The sequence below is a fragment of the Lissotriton vulgaris genome, chromosome 5 (genome assembly GCF_964263255.1).
Source record: "Lissotriton vulgaris chromosome 5, aLisVul1.2, whole genome shotgun sequence".
NCBI lineage: Eukaryota > Metazoa > Chordata > Amphibia > Caudata > Salamandridae > Lissotriton > Lissotriton vulgaris.
In genome coordinates this window covers 1,028,807,907-1,028,823,000 of record NC_141693.1, presented here as the reverse complement: position 1 = coordinate 1,028,823,000, position 15,094 = coordinate 1,028,807,907, and the positions used below count along the sequence as shown (strand labels likewise).

Below are 15,094 nucleotides of genomic sequence, written 5' to 3'. Positions count from 1 at the left end.
TGTAGAGTGATAGTTTGTTGATGGTGAATGATGCTGTTGTGGTGGTGGAGAGTGATGCTGGTGTGTTGGTGAGTGATGTTAGTGTGGTGCTGATTAAAGCATTTGTGATGATGAGTGGTGCTGCGTTGTTGATGAGTGGTGCTGTGTTGGTGTTAACTTATTACCACCACAGCATAAATCAGGCCCACAACAGTAGCACTTCTGACAACAGCATCACTGAGCACCAGCAATGCAACACGCAGCAACAGCACATTATCACTCTGCCCCCCCACAGTACTATTGAGCAACCACACAGCATTACTCTTGTATAGTTATTGTCTTTTTAAAAATGTAACAGCAACAGCTATTGTTCTGTATGTAGTATTGGCACATTGAACATTGTTTGAAAAAAATTTACCCACCCAGAACGAAAATGACCATGCTACAGGATATGTTCAAAATATTATCTTTATTTTCAGTAAACACAAATCAATAATTATTTATTTTACTTTGTCAAAAAATTGTAATTGTGAGGATTTTTACTTAATCACTTAAATCTTCCTCCGACTTTTCTTTAACAATTTTAGTAATTTTGCCATTGCAAAATATAACCTCACATGTTTGAGGCAAATAATGAAGTAGTGCTTCACCAATGTCATCCACCTCTTCGTCCAACATAAACCATTGTATAAGTGTTTGATTTTGTACATCCATCGATTGATAAATATCTGTGTTGGTTATTTTTGTTGTTAAGGTGCTCCAATCTCCGTTTGTGCTTTCCACGCCATATATTTCGACGTCAATATTATCTTGTGGTGGTGTTGTTACCTGTTGTAGTAAATAAAAACATAGTTATTTTTTTTTCCCCAAAAATGTTACAGTGTGTCTCAGAGAGAGTGTTGTACAGAGGCAGTTGTACAGAGGCAGTTGTAGAGAGAGGCAGTTGTAGAGAGAGGCAGTTGTAGAGAGAGGCAGTTGGAGAGAGAGGCTGCTGTAGAGAGGCAGTTGTAGAGAGAGGCAGATGTAGAGAGAGGCTGCTGTAGAGAGAGGCTGCTGTAGAGAGAGGCTGCTGTAGAGAGAGGCTGCTGTACAGAGAGGCTGCTGTAGAGAGAGGCTGCTGTACAGAGAGGCTGCTGTACAGAGAGGCTGCTGTACAGGGAGTCTGCTGTACAGAGAGGATGCTGTAGAGAGAGGCAGTTGTAGAGAGAGGCAGTTGTAGAGAGAGGCAGTTGTAGAGAGAGGCAGTTGTAGAGAGAGGCAGTTGTAGAGCGAGGCAGTTGTAGAGCGAGGCAGTTGTAGAGAGAGCGTGTTGTAGAGAGAGCGTGTTGTAGAGAGAGCGTGTTGTAGAGAGAGCGTGTTGTAGAGAGAGCGTGTTGTAGAGAGAGCGTGTTGTAGAGAGAGCGTGTTGTAGAGAGAGGGTGTTGATGAGAGAGGGTGTTGTAGAGAGAGCGTGTTGTAGAGAGAGCGTGTTGTAGAGAGAGCGTGTTGTAGAGAGAGGGTGTTGATGAGAGAGGGTGTTGTAGAGAGAGGGTGTTGTAGAGAGAGAGTGTTGATGAGAGAGGGTGTTGTAGAGAGAGCGTGTTGTAGAGAGAGGGTGTTGTAGAAAGAGGGTGTTGTAGAGAGAGGGTGTTGTAGAGAGAGGGTGTTGTAGAAAGAGAGTGTTGATGAGAGAGGGTGTTGATGAGAGAGGGTGTTGTAGAGAGAGCGTGTTGTAGAGAGAGGGTGTTGTAGAGAGAGGGTGTTGTAGAGAGAGGGTGTTGTAGAGAGAGGGTGTTGTATAGAGAGCGTGTTGTAGAGAGAGCGTGTTGTAGAGAGAGGGTGTTGATGAAAGAGCGTGTTGATGAGAGAGCGTGTTGTAGAGAGAGCGTGTTGTAGAGAGAGCGTGTTGTAGAGAGAGTGTGTTGTAGAGAGAGCGTGTTGTAGAGAGGGTGTTGTAGAGAGAGAGTGTTGATGAGAGAGCGTGTTGTAGAGAGAGCGTGTTGTAGAGAGAGCGTGTTGTAGAGAGAGGGTGTTGTAGAGAGAGGGTGTTGTAGAGAGAGGGTGTTGTAGAGAGAGGGTGTTGTAGAGAGAGCGTGTTGTAGAGAGAGCGTGTTGTAGAGAGAGAGTGTTGATGAGAGAGGGTGTTGATGAGAGAGGGTGTTGTAGAGAGAGCGTGTTGTAGAGAGAGCGTGTTGTAGAGAGAGGGTGTTGTAGAGAGAGGGTGTTGTAGAGAGAGGGTGTTGTAGAGAGAGGGTGTTGTAGAGATAGGCTCTTTTTAGAGAGAGGCTGTTTTAGAGAGAGAGTGGAGAGAGTGTTGTAGAGAGAGCGTGAGTGTGTGTCTGTGTGTTGAAGTGATAGAGTAAGGGGTGCGTGAGAGAGCGTGTGTTCCTTACTTTTAATTTGCTGTGCCTTGTCGTGTTCAATATTTTCTGTCCATTAAATTCATGTACTGTGACATGAGTTAACATGACATATTCTCCAATGTTTATTGAGAAATCAGTAGCCTCTCTCCATAATGTGACTTTTATGTCATCAGTGGCATCTTTTAATGTAATTGATTTTATTGCCGTATGTTGTCCATTAATGAGTACAAGTTTACTTTCCTCTTCCTAAAAAGAAATAATAGTGTTAAAAATGTAAAAGCACAGAAGTAATACGTAATAATTTTCCAAGCATTGAAGACATAATTATTAAGGGCTATTGCTCTTTTCCAATATACGGTGTTGTTCCCAAGTATGTTAAAAAATCTTGAACTCTGATGTCTCAGTTTGGCGCTCTTCTTAAAACACCTATCAACTTTACTTTTAGAAATGCAGTGTATCTTTAGCTCACCTATTTACACATTGTTAATTGTTCTTATTTGGCTGCTGTACAGATCATTTATGATGGATAGAACCCCTCAGAAACATACCACCATATGTAATGTGTTACAGAGACCACACACAGAACTGCAGCCACTCTAAATGAAAGAACATGTAAGCATCAAATAGTACACATACACACAAAGACACACACACTGATAAAGGGAAAATAAATATTGTCAATGGCATAGACAACACGACACACACAAACGGACAACTCAAGCAGCGAGACCAACAGTATAAATCACCACAACTTACTTCTGAAATGGTCCCACACACTGTCATAAGACTTCTCAAAGATGCCCGCTTTATTTCTTTTATTGGCGAAGCAGATGGTGCAGGAGGCTGCAAAATGTTTTCCGCTTCTTGAATTAGTGCTTGAGTTATAGTCATTGCTGGAAATTTTGTTACTTTTGTTTGCTTAGTAATCAGAATTGTGTTGTTTTTAATTATAAAATTGCGTATAAGTAGTCCACAAGTTTTTTGTGTCTGCTGATATAAACTTTCCTGGTAGCACGTAGCTTTGATTGTTCCAGTTTTGTCTGCCAGAGCCAAATGAAAAAGTACTTTATTTTCTTGTTTTGCGTTTTTGTAATTAGTTTTGCTTGAGCACTTGATCACATTAACTCTTATGGGTTTTTCATATGGCTTGTTGTCATTTGTGGTAATGTTAGCGATTTCTTCAATAGTCAACATCTGAAATAGAAATATAGGTTACAACAAATGTTAAATACAAATCCATAGTGCTTTATGATCACTGTAATAGCATTCTAATATACCATGACTTTGAAGTATGTAATTGGTATATATATGATCTAAGATAGATTGGTAGTCTGTTGTGTAAGTATCTATAAGTTGTGTACATTGCAACTTACTCTCAAAGAACCCAATGAGTTTGTTAGTTTGTGAATTGCTTTGAGAGACATCCACATTGAAATCTCCCATAATGATGAATTTGTGTGCTGGATAAAAATTAGTGATACTGGTAATAATTTCTAAAAGATCTGTAATAAGTTTCTGTGGTGGTTTGTAGACTATAATAATAAGGTAATCTGTGTACTGAATCTGTAATGTAAAATGTAAAATGTCTATCCCTTGGTGTGTTTCATAAATAGGTAATATCCTAAGCTCTTTCTTGTAGTAGAGTATCATCCCATGGTTAGTGTTGTATGTATGAAATTTATCAAATATCATGTGATCATATTGTTCTACATTAAAATCATTTGCAGTTGAGTTCCTTGTTGTGTTGATCTCAGTTAAGCAAATAATGTCTGCTTGCATTATGTTACTATCAGCTATCATTGATGTGAAATGCTTCTGAATTGATCGTATATTGTGTGTTATAATATTGAAATGTGTTTTGTATGTATCTAATTGTGGTATTGTGATTTCAAGTTGCATTTCGGTCCTTAATCTTTCCATTTCCTCATTAACTTTTGGGTGTATTAGAATTTTAGTATCATCAAAATTCTTCACGTATATGTTCTGTATACATTTAGCTCTGCTTATAGCAACATAATGTAAATGATGAATTTTGCTGTTATTAAAGTGTATATAAAGTGGCTCAATAGTGTCCCCTTGTGTGCGATGTATAGTACGTGCTGATGCTTGTCGTAAAGGAAATTGTTTGCGTATAACAGTAATAAATTTCTTAGTGTATTGAAAATGTCTAGCTATAGCATGTATAGGTGTCCATGACTTTTCTATTTGTGAATGATATAAATGCTTATATTCTTGCCTTGCTTTTTGCCCAACACTAATATTGTCAAATGATACCCAGACTAGAAATGGAGTATTGTTAATAATGTCAACAAATTGGACTATACCAGTTGCGCCATTTGTTAAACCATCATTTACATCCACATTGCAAGTTAAATCATAACGGAGCTGTAAAGCAATGTGTAATGTATGTGCAAGTCCCATAGTTTTTGTTGGATCCTTAGGCAATTGCTTTAGTATAGTTTTTTTTGACATTTTCTGAAACATCTGAACTCACAGTATCGTTAGCTACTGTTATATACACTGGATAATCCTTGCTATGTTTATCCAAAACAATTCTGTTAATTTCATTAACTTCAACATTTGTAGACATAATGTATGGGATTGTTTCTAAGAGACTCTCATCAGGTGGCATTTCTCTTTGCTTAATTATTAGAATATCTTCTTTAGTATGCTTCCCTTCTCTTAATCTGTTTAGTAGTTCTGCAAATTGTAGATCTTCTTTTTGACGCATAATCTTCGTTAATTCAAAGAGTTTAAAATGTTCTTTCCATAAATTAATACTTAAAGGGCCATACAAATTATTAGAATCCTGAAAAATGTATCTGTCACAAACAGGTTTCAATTGGTAGAAGTCACCAATAGCTATAATAGAAACTCCTCCAAATGGTTCATTTGACGACTTTATTTCTTGTAGTCTGTTATGTATAAAATTAAACATTTTTTGACCCACCATCGAAATTTCATCTATAATCAGAACTTTAACATGCATCATTTGCATTTGAAGTGAAGTTCTATTTTCATGACTTAGTGGTTTATAATCAAAACTTTGTGAGACAGGAATATTGAAAGTACTATGCAATGTTTGCCCTTGAATATTATGTGCTGCTTTGCCTGTTGGAGCAGTAAGTAAGACATGTATATTATCTGGATTTTCCCCTGCCTTTGTATTATAGTAGCGTAGTAATGTTTGATGTAGTGCAGTTATTAGAAAGCTTTTACCAACACCAGCCCCTCCAGTGCAGAAAGTATAGCATGGAGTACTTTTCGTTTTTAACAAATTCAAGTGATGGTAAACAAAATTGAGTTGTTGAGCAGTTAAGTTGTGCATTATCTGTTTGTATTTATCATCAGGTAGAATGGAGTTAGTTAAGCTTGTTTCTTCAGTTATTGTTCTAATTCCTAAATCTAATGACAAATCATATAGATGTTGATTTTCTTTATTATTCCCTTCATCACCTACATTTTCTGTTGGTATTAATTGTGGTGATAGAGGAGGGGATATAATATTTTCATTCGACTCTTCATTCGTAATATTTCTAACTTCACCGTGATTATGGTTATATATTTTAACTTGTGAATCAACTACCTTTTTTACTAGTAGATACCTTTCAAAGTAAGTATCCTTGTTAGCTATAATTTTATGTTCTTCTCTCCATGGATAGTGCAACATTAATAGTTCTCTATAATATTCTTCTGGCTCTTTGTCTTTGTTAAATCTGCAAAAGCGTATAATTTTTCGCCGTTTGCGCTTACTTAAAGCATACTTGCTATTTATATTCTGCATACCTACATCCTCCTCAGTACATTCTATTTCAATTTCTTCCTCATCTGAGCTGTAAAAGTTTCTTTCAGCAAGTAAATCTTCGGAGTCATTTATTTCTCTGGTATATTTTTTTTTGCTGGAGTAATTAAAATTTGAGGCATAATCAGCTAAAGTACACATTTCTAATGTTTTGGGTCTCTTGCAGTACTTAGCAATAATATTTTCACATTGAATGTCAGTCGAATTTTCTGGCAAAGAATTAATAGTTTCCATATCGCGCATTAAATAAGTTCTTTTTTCTGGTGAGCTAGTATTAATAAATACAAATGCCCGTGAACTTTTCCGTAATGGTATCTGAAGAATGAGATATGCTGCTTCTTGAGCACTAATTTCTGTGCAATTGAGGAATTTGTTCCCTATGTGTTTAAGTTGTTCTTTGACATTACTATTGTTTTTCACTTCTTTAGCAGCTTGTGCAATAAGTTTGCTAATTCCTCTTTGCGATTTGCTAATATATGAAATAATATAGACTGCACAAGCATAAGCATCTAGTACAAACTGCAAGTCTATGTTTGCTCGCCAAGCTTTTAAAATCGTACTATTGTAGTTATTAATGAAGCATTCATCTGGTGTTCTTTTTAAAAAAATTGTTGGCTTTTCTAAACTAGTTTGTATCGAAGTGATATATTCTTTATTATCCATCTCAATAACACCTAAGAAATCATCAAAAGAAAGTGTGCTAAAAGTAGCATTATTCATAGCTTCATGGATACGTTTTAGATTATCTTTCCATTGCCTATCTGTGCCTTCAAGTGTCAATGGCTCTAATATGAGAGTTTTTGACATAGGATATTTTGGGTATTGATATTTACATGTTCTTTTTTCTTTGCGGCGGCAATTTTTAGTGTGCCCATGCCTTTGTAAATTTATTAAAGGCTGTAAAACAGTGTCATGTGACTTATTACATTGAATATATTGCTCAATAAAATCATTGACATCTTCTAATGGCGACACACCATAGAGGGGTGCATTTTTTACCCATAGTAATGCATGTATATGTGGAGAACCTCTCTGTTGGAATTCTACTCTGTAAAAGTAGTCAACTATTTCCCCAATTGGATTTGTCCCGTTCATCAAAACACAATTAAACAATTTCCTCACTTGATAGTCAAACTGTCTAGCACATGTAATAGGATCTTCTTGTATTAATCGACATTTAGTTTCCCAAGACATGTTATTGAATTCCTCTTCTGTGCATTCATTTAAGTTTTTAACTCTCAATAATATATTTATTAAATGGTGCCATTTTGTTTCAGCAGCAGATAAAGTCAAGAAAAAAGTTGGTATTCCAAGTTGTCTTATCATAGCAAAAAGATCTCTTTTACAACTTTCCCAATAAGGAGGTGAACTGCGTATAGTTTTCAAAACTTTATAACCTTCATTAAACTGGAACAAATTTTCAATATTATATTTTATATCTTTAGCAGTAATATTATTACCATCTGTATATTTTTTCCGTATCGAAATATTAATTTTCCCTTGAATTTGCTTAATATGTAATTTTTTAAGTTTAAAGAAAACATTAGTCATACTTTTAGCTACTCTTCTATCATGACTTCTTAATTCCCATTGGCAAATAGTACTATAATGTACCGGTATATGTCTTTCCTTATTGTTTGGCCTTCGTTCTCCACAATAAATTGTAGGGAAAGCCAAAAATTCTGAATCTTTATCCTCATATAAACCTCTTGGTGTATTATATTCAGCTGGAGCTAAACTTAAAACATTTACCCTATTTGAGGTAATTGTTTCATTTGTTAACATAGTATCTAAATTTCCAGCTTCCATGTTCTCAGATGTATCTGAAGAATAGCTTGTGTCGGAATTATCATTTACATTGTTGATTTCTGGAGGTATATACTGCCATTCGGGGTTAATTGTCACACCATATTCATTAAACATGACACTATTGGTTGCTAGCCATGTAGCTGCCTTTTTAACTGTGTTTGGGCGAATATTTTCATAATGCGTGTGCGATCTATACATTAGTTTCCTTTTTAATTTTACTGGGATGGTCATGGCATCATTCATTTGCCTTGGTAAAATTGTAACTGTTGTCATTACATCTGCAGGTACATTAACAACAGCACCTGATAATGATTTTTGAAATCCGCGTGGTAAACTACGAATTTGTAAAAAAGGTATCCTAGGAGAAACTAATCTTTCTTCTAAATCGTATAATTCTAATTCAATTGGTACATTTGGAAATGACATGCCATTTAGGACTGAACATGGTGGTATTTTATCTTTTCTGATGTAAGCATAGCAAGTCATACAAATTAAATATGTTTTCTTGCTACTAATGTTACACCTTTTAAACATTTCTGTTTCACAAACAGTGCGAGTATTTTTAATTGTTTGTTTATGCCACAACTGGTTGCAAATAGTACAAACATACTCTGGTCCATGCAATATTTCACGATGGAATTTATTAATAATTAAATGGATTTGTTTATTACCTTTGCGTTTTTCTCCCACCGTTAACATTACATTTGTTGGGTTTTTTCCAACACCTTTATTTCCAAGATTGTCAATGGGTCCTTGTGCATCACTTTTAATTTTCCTTTTTTTCAGACTATGTTCTGAAAGGCTAAAGTAATCAAAGTTGATTTGACAGTGTTTATTTGTCTCCAGAATAGAAGTACTTGTTTGTAGCAAATGAGTTTCCTTACTAGTATTGCTATTATTCACCTTACTTTGAGTTGCTAAAGCGTCCATAGAAAGTAAACTCGCTTTATTTGCTTTTCTTTTTCGTCCCAGAGGTAAACTTACAGTTGGTCTGTTTGGTTGAAGTACTTTATTCCCAACATTGTCAATGGTTCCTAGTGCAACAGTAGTATTTTCACTATTTTTTGCACTATGTTCAGAAAGTGTCAAGTTTGCTTTTTTTATTAGAGACTGTTTGTTTGTCCCCATAATAGAAATACTTGTTCCTGCCAAATGATTTTTCTTACTCATATTTCTAATACTGCAATTACTTACAGTACCTAAAGGCTCCGAAGAAAGCAAACTCCCTTCAAAAATCGAATTGTCAATCACTTGAGTAGTATGTCCAAAGATTTTAGTAACTGGAGTTAAATGACTATTTTTCTTGTGCACTCGAAGTGCTCTTTGGAATGTTTGCTTCAAAATTTCTTTTACATCTATTGGTGTTAATTCAAATGGTATGCAATCCTGCGAAGAATTTCTAAAATTTTTGGCTAGATTAATTACATATTCCATAAGTGCTTCAAAAGTTGGAAATTCTAGAGTTACACAGGTTCCATTTGAATGAGGCATGCCTTCATTGTCCCTGCTATGTGAATCAAATACATAGTATGTTTGCCTATTTTTAAAAATAGAAATGACATATACACTCATACAAAGTAGTACCCCACAGTACTTAGAAATCCCTAAATGCAATGCACTGTTAATATCTGGATAGTTTTCATCAAAACGTTTAAGGACATTACCATAGAAAGGGTTGCGTAGAGTAAGTGAATAAAACCTATTATTGTGCTCTATATATTTTGGCAAATCATCAGGATGCATAAGTGTTTCATTGTTAAAAGAATGCATTTGTAGATACAAAGCATCTCCAAGGTCCATGATATAATGTAGATCGTTGGAGTTCCATGTATTAACTGGTTTGCATACATTGTGCAAAATAGCAAAAGTACTATTTGGTAAGCATTGCTTCCCTTTAGATGTACTATTAAATCTTGTATTGCCTTGATGGTAACTGGCTTTTAAACATCTATGCATGGTTTTTTTTACTCCCTTTACTTTATTCCTCTAAAGTCTATTCACAGAAGTAAGTCAAATTACTTATGTAATAACTATTTATAGTTGTTTCCAACCAAGAATAATATTTACCTTGATTTGTGGGTGATTGTACCTCAATGGATGAATCTGAAATAAGAGTAATATGAATTGTCAGAATATTATTTACATGGAATGACACGTCAAATCCTAAACAAAAACAGGAAATGCAATAGTAGTTTGTAAAGTTTGTATACTTTTGTGTGAGAGTGTGACAGAGGGCATGATAATAGATTGTGTGTGTGTGTGTGTGCCTTCTTTTAGTTTTATGAGCAACTTTGTAGTGTGAAAGTGTGTGATGTGTAGAGTGTATGCTTGTTGCCCTGCATACTGAGTACAGTTTGTGAAGTAGAGAAAAAATGAATGTAGTGAGATAAACATTTCTATGTTTTGTATGAAATGAGTGTTGATAGAAAATACTGAGAAGTAGGGTGAAAAATAATTGAAGCATGAAAGTTAGTGAGCCAGTTAAAGTAATTGGTATTTTTTTTGGTAATGTATTATTATGAACACATCATTCTGACAAAGGAAAGTTGTGAGGTAGTATAGTAAGCGGCAAAGTGTGTGCGCTTTGGCATGCGCGAGAAATGATTAATGTGAAAGTGAAATTGATAACTCAGTTTCCCTATAAAATAGTCACTATGAGCATCCTCCACCCCCCAAAAGTAAAGAGTGACAGTATTTTACGTTGTTAGTCCGAATACCTGAGTCTCATAATGCCAGGTAAAAGTGGGAGTCAACTGTTGTAAGAAAGTAGATGAAAGCATCTGCTATTCTAAATAACAATTAGCATGAGGCTTGTTATAGTTGTAAAATAGCACGAAAAAAACAGTAATGTTAATGTAATAAACGTTCCTGATAAGTAGCAAAGTGTTGTAAGCTTTGTGTGCCAAAGGATGGAGCAGTGGAGTAGCAAGGAAATGTTGTGCAGGGAGGGGACAATATGTATAATTAGTGTGAGCTACATATGCAGAGGTAGGAGCTGACTTTGATAGAGATTCTGTGCATTTATGGGACCTGTGCTGTGTTTGAGTAACATATGGTTCGAATTAGTGTCCCCTGTTTGTTACCATAAGGAGAGCTCATCAGAGTTGGAAGGGTAGGCTGTGCAGGCATGGCCTTCTTATTTGTACAAAGCATTGGCACTTTAGTATTGAATTAGCAGGTCAAATAGTTCAAGAGATGTGGCAAATGGGTGTGAGATGCCCATACCCGAACAAAATGCGTGAGCAGCAGAGTTGGCTCACGAGTGTGCATGCATTTGACTGTGTGTTGATATGTAGTGTAAATTTGTAGTGATGTGTGGCCAATTTGTGTATGTATTGTTTTTGTTAGTAATTGTTATGCAACTGTGCTTTATAGATGTGGCAAAGTAGTTCGATGTGTGTGTGCCTTAGGAGGACCCAGCGGAATAGGCTCTAGATGTAGTTAAAAAAATTTTTGGAAGGAAGGGTGTGCTGTATAATAATAGGTATAGCTGTAGGAATTATAGTCTAAAAAGCCGTGTGTTCAAACGAATTTTTTTAGCTCTAAAAATTCTTAATGTAAATGTTGTGAATTGGTGCAAACTGTATTTTTAATTTAAAAAATGGATGGAATAGCGTAGTATGAAAAATGGGCTGGGCATGTAATGTACAAATGTGCTTTAAATCCCAGTTTCCCATGTTTGTTGTGTAAATTAGCACGACCCAACGTTAGAATGTCCAAATACCAATTGACATGCATGTAATAGATTGCCTAAAAAAAGGTGTATTTTCCCAAGAGAGTCTGTGGGCTGCTTGTGCGTGTTTACGTGCGTAACTAAAAGTCGAAGGTGTGTTTGAAGAACGTGGCGATGAATGAGAGCAAAGCTATGGTGTGCGTGTTTCCGTGTAAGAGAGACTGTGAGTGTGGGGGTGTGTTTGGGATAGAGAATTTGTGTGTTGCTTCTGTTTTAGTGTTTATTTACGCTAGTGAAACACATAAAAATTCTGATAAGTGAATGAGACAGAAGGTAAGGCAGGATGGGTGTGTATGCTTGCAAGATGCACGTCTAAATGTTGTGAACGTGTGCGTGTTTGCGTGCGTGTATGGAAAAGAGAGAGTCTGTAAGCTGTTTGTGCATGTTACCGGGCATGCGTGTAATAAGATAAGGAAGAGGCACTCACGTGTGCGTGTTGGCGTGCGTGTTATTTTTTGTGGGTGGGGGGGGATGTTTGGAGAGAGAATTTGTGTGTTTGTTGTGTTTTTGGGCGTATTTACGCAAGTGAAACGCAGAAACATGTGGATGAGTGAATGAGACAAAAGGTAAGGCAGGGTGGTTGGGTATGCTTGCAAGATGGACGTGTAAAAGTCGTGAAAGTGTGCGTGTTTCCGTGGATGAATGGAAAAGAGCTAGAGTCTGAGGGCTGTGTGTTACTGTCGTGCGTGTGGACGTGCCTGATTGGGATAGGATAAGCAAGAGCCACGACCAGAAAGATAATTTTGGTGGACTGTTTGTGCATGTTGCCTTGCGTGCTGAATGGAACAGAGAGATGATTATGTGTGCCTTGCGTGCTGAATGTAACAGAGAGATGATTATGTGTAATAGTTCCAGCAATTGAAAGACAGGGTTGTATGTTTAAAAGTGGGAAAAAATTTTACGTCAGAATATGAAAGGCAGAAAAGTGGAGATGAATGAATGAGACACAAGGCAGGGGGCGTTTGCTTGGAATAAGAACGTGTAAAAGTGTTCAAAGTGTGCGTGTTCCTGTGCCTGAATGCAAAAGAGAAAGACTGTGGTCTGTTTGTGCGTGTTGGCGGTCGTTATTGGGATAGGATAAGAAAGAGCCACGAACAGAGATGTTTTTTCGTGTATGTGTCCCAGCTGGTGAAAAAGTAGAAATTTCTTTGATTGTATGCATTCCTGATGGCGGTGTGACTGCACCTTCTGCACGAACGGAAATCGTGCCTCTGAAAGAGTGTGTGCAAGGGAGAGGGGAGAGGCATGGTGAGCTGTGCTTGGTGTTTACTGAGAAGGACCCTGTAGGGCGTTGTAGGTGACAGGGCAAGTCACCACAATAAATATATAGAAAAGAAATGAGCGTCCGCCATTATTTCCTGTTAAAAGGAAGACAAACATGTGTCTAAAACGTGCTGGAGGGAGAGGTGGGGGTAGGAAGCGACAGTAGCAGGGGGAGTTTGCTTAAAAAGAGAAAGTCTGTGGTCTGTTTGTGCGTGTTGGCGGTCGTGATTGGGATAGGATAAGAAAGAGACACGAACAGAGATGTTTTTTTCGTGTATGTGTCCCAGCTATTGAAAAACTGGAAATCTATTTGATTGTATGCATTCATGATGCGGGTGTGAGTGCACCTGCTGCACGAACGGAAATCGTGCCTCTGAAAGAGTGTGTGCAAGGGAGAGGGGAGAGGCATGGTGAGCTGTTCTTGGTGTTTACTGAGAGTGTTTGTTCTTTGACTGCGTATTTGCGCGAGTAAAAGGCTGAAAGGTGCAAATGAATGAATGAATGAGACAGAAGTGAAGACGGGGCGATAAGGTAAGGCAGGGTGGGTATGCTTGCAAGATGTACGTCTAAATGTAGTGAAGGTGTGCGTTTTTTCCGTGGATGAATGGAAATGAGATGTAGTCTAAGGGCTGTTAGTGCATGTCGTGCTTGTGGACGTGATTGATTGCCATAGGATAAGCAAGAGACACGAACATGGTGCAAATGATGTCAAAATGGCATTTAATATGAACGATTAATTGTAATGAAGTCCGCAAACGTTTTGCTGTGGCCCCCTCCCCACCTTACAGAGGTGAAGATAAAAATGAAAATCAAAGTTGTGGTGCATGGATGTGAACGATTCTAGAGTGTTTGTTCTTTTACTGCGTATTTGCGCGAGTAAAAGCCTTAAAGGTGCAAATGAATGAATGAGACAGAAGTGAAGACAGGGGGCGATAAGGTAAGGTAGGGTGGGTATGCTTGCAAGATGCACGTGTAAATGTTGTCAACGTGTAGGTTTTTCCGTGGATGACTGGAAAAGAGATGTAGTCTAAGGGCTGTTATTGCCTGTCGTGCGTGTGGACGTGATTGATTGGCATAGGATAATCAAGAGACACGAACATGGTCCAAATGAATTGAAAATGGCAGTTAATATGAACCATGAATTTAACAGCTAAACACATTTTTAAGATATTGCGAAGTGGTGTGAGATACGTGTCCTAAATGAGTGAGCAGCGGAGTAGTCCAAAAAGTGTGTGCAATCGTGTGACGCTTATGTGGTATGTCATGTTGATCATAGAGACAGCTAGAGGGAGTGTATAGTGGCCTTTAAAAATACCCTTATTTCACTAAGCGTTTCCGTAAGACAGATAATTCTATGACAACAGTAACATGCAGATGTACTCACCTAAATTATTGTTTGTTGAAGATCACAAGTGGTACAGAATGATTAGCAAACAGTCTGTGTTGTATCTGTAAAAGAAAAAGTATAATTTAGTCACATGTATTACGTCCGTCTTTAATGGTCATTAGAGTACGATTGATAGTTTTTGGGTGAGGTCAATGAAACAAATGTGTTGGTTAATATTATTGTGGATCTGGCAATGTAGTTATAGGAACCATAAGAAGGAGGGTAAGATCGAATAAGAAAGTATTCATGAGCTGAAGTGAGCAAAGTAAAGGCGAAAATGAATGGTAAGAGTGTGCTGTTAAAGGGACCGAAAAGAGTGAACGCTGAAAAAATATCTGTTTAGAAAGTGGAGAGATACAGGGGAGAATGTGTAGAGGTAGAAAGCTTGAAGATGAGAGGAGAAAGAGATAAGGAAATGTAGAGACGACCAAGTAATTTAAACTTGTAAGGAAAAGTCAAGTGTAGTACGAAAAAAAGTACAAATGCACTTACATTCCAAAGTAGTCGCGTAGTGTCTTTGAATCTGTAGTCTTCGTTGCAAATACAGCGTCGTTCCGTGGGTCACTGTTGTGTTTCTGGAGACGAAAAAGGCTATGGCTCACAATGAGCCTTTCGTGATCTTAAATAGGCCGAAGTGGAGAAGTTTCCTGGTAAGGTGTTTGGAAGTGGACAAAGGATGAAAGGTACATCCCCTTCCCTTGGCCCCGGGAGATGTCTCCAGAGATAATGTGTGTAACTCCCAAGTGTGAAAATGTGAATGTGTATGTAGATGTAGGTTC

At 37.3% G+C, this 15,094-nt stretch overlaps 1 protein-coding gene across 1 annotated transcript; it reads right to left on the bottom strand.

Annotated features, from left to right (window-relative positions):
• Window positions 1–519: 519 nt before the first annotated feature.
• Window positions 520–14,371, bottom strand: LOC147711934 (uncharacterized). The gene is made up of 5 exons (XM_086920261.1): window positions 14,313–14,371; window positions 10,000–10,035; window positions 3,078–3,515; window positions 2,352–2,567; window positions 520–807 (listed from the first exon to the last, which is right to left on the bottom strand). The coding sequence occupies exons 3-5, from the start codon at window positions 3,513–3,515 to the stop codon at window positions 523–525; spliced, it is 939 nt and encodes a 312-aa protein (XP_086776387.1). The 5' UTR covers window positions 10,000–10,035; window positions 14,313–14,371; the 3' UTR covers window positions 520–522.
• Window positions 14,372–15,094: the final 723 nt, after the last annotated feature.

What these genes read in the sequence shown, in the direction of transcription:
- LOC147711934 (XM_086920261.1), bottom strand. Translation starts at nt 3,515, where the DNA reads ATGTTGACTATTGAAGAAATCGCTAACATTACCACAAATGACAACAAG. An exon ending in TGTGTGGGACCATTTCAGAA is followed by an intron (nt 2,568 to 3,077) that starts GTAAGTTGTGGT and finishes ATTTCTTTTTAG; the next exon opens with GAAGAGGAAAGTAAACTTGT. An exon ending in CAAGGCACAGCAAATTAAAA is followed by an intron (nt 808 to 2,351) that starts GTAAGGAACACA and finishes TTACTACAACAG; the next exon opens with GTAACAACACCACCACAAGA.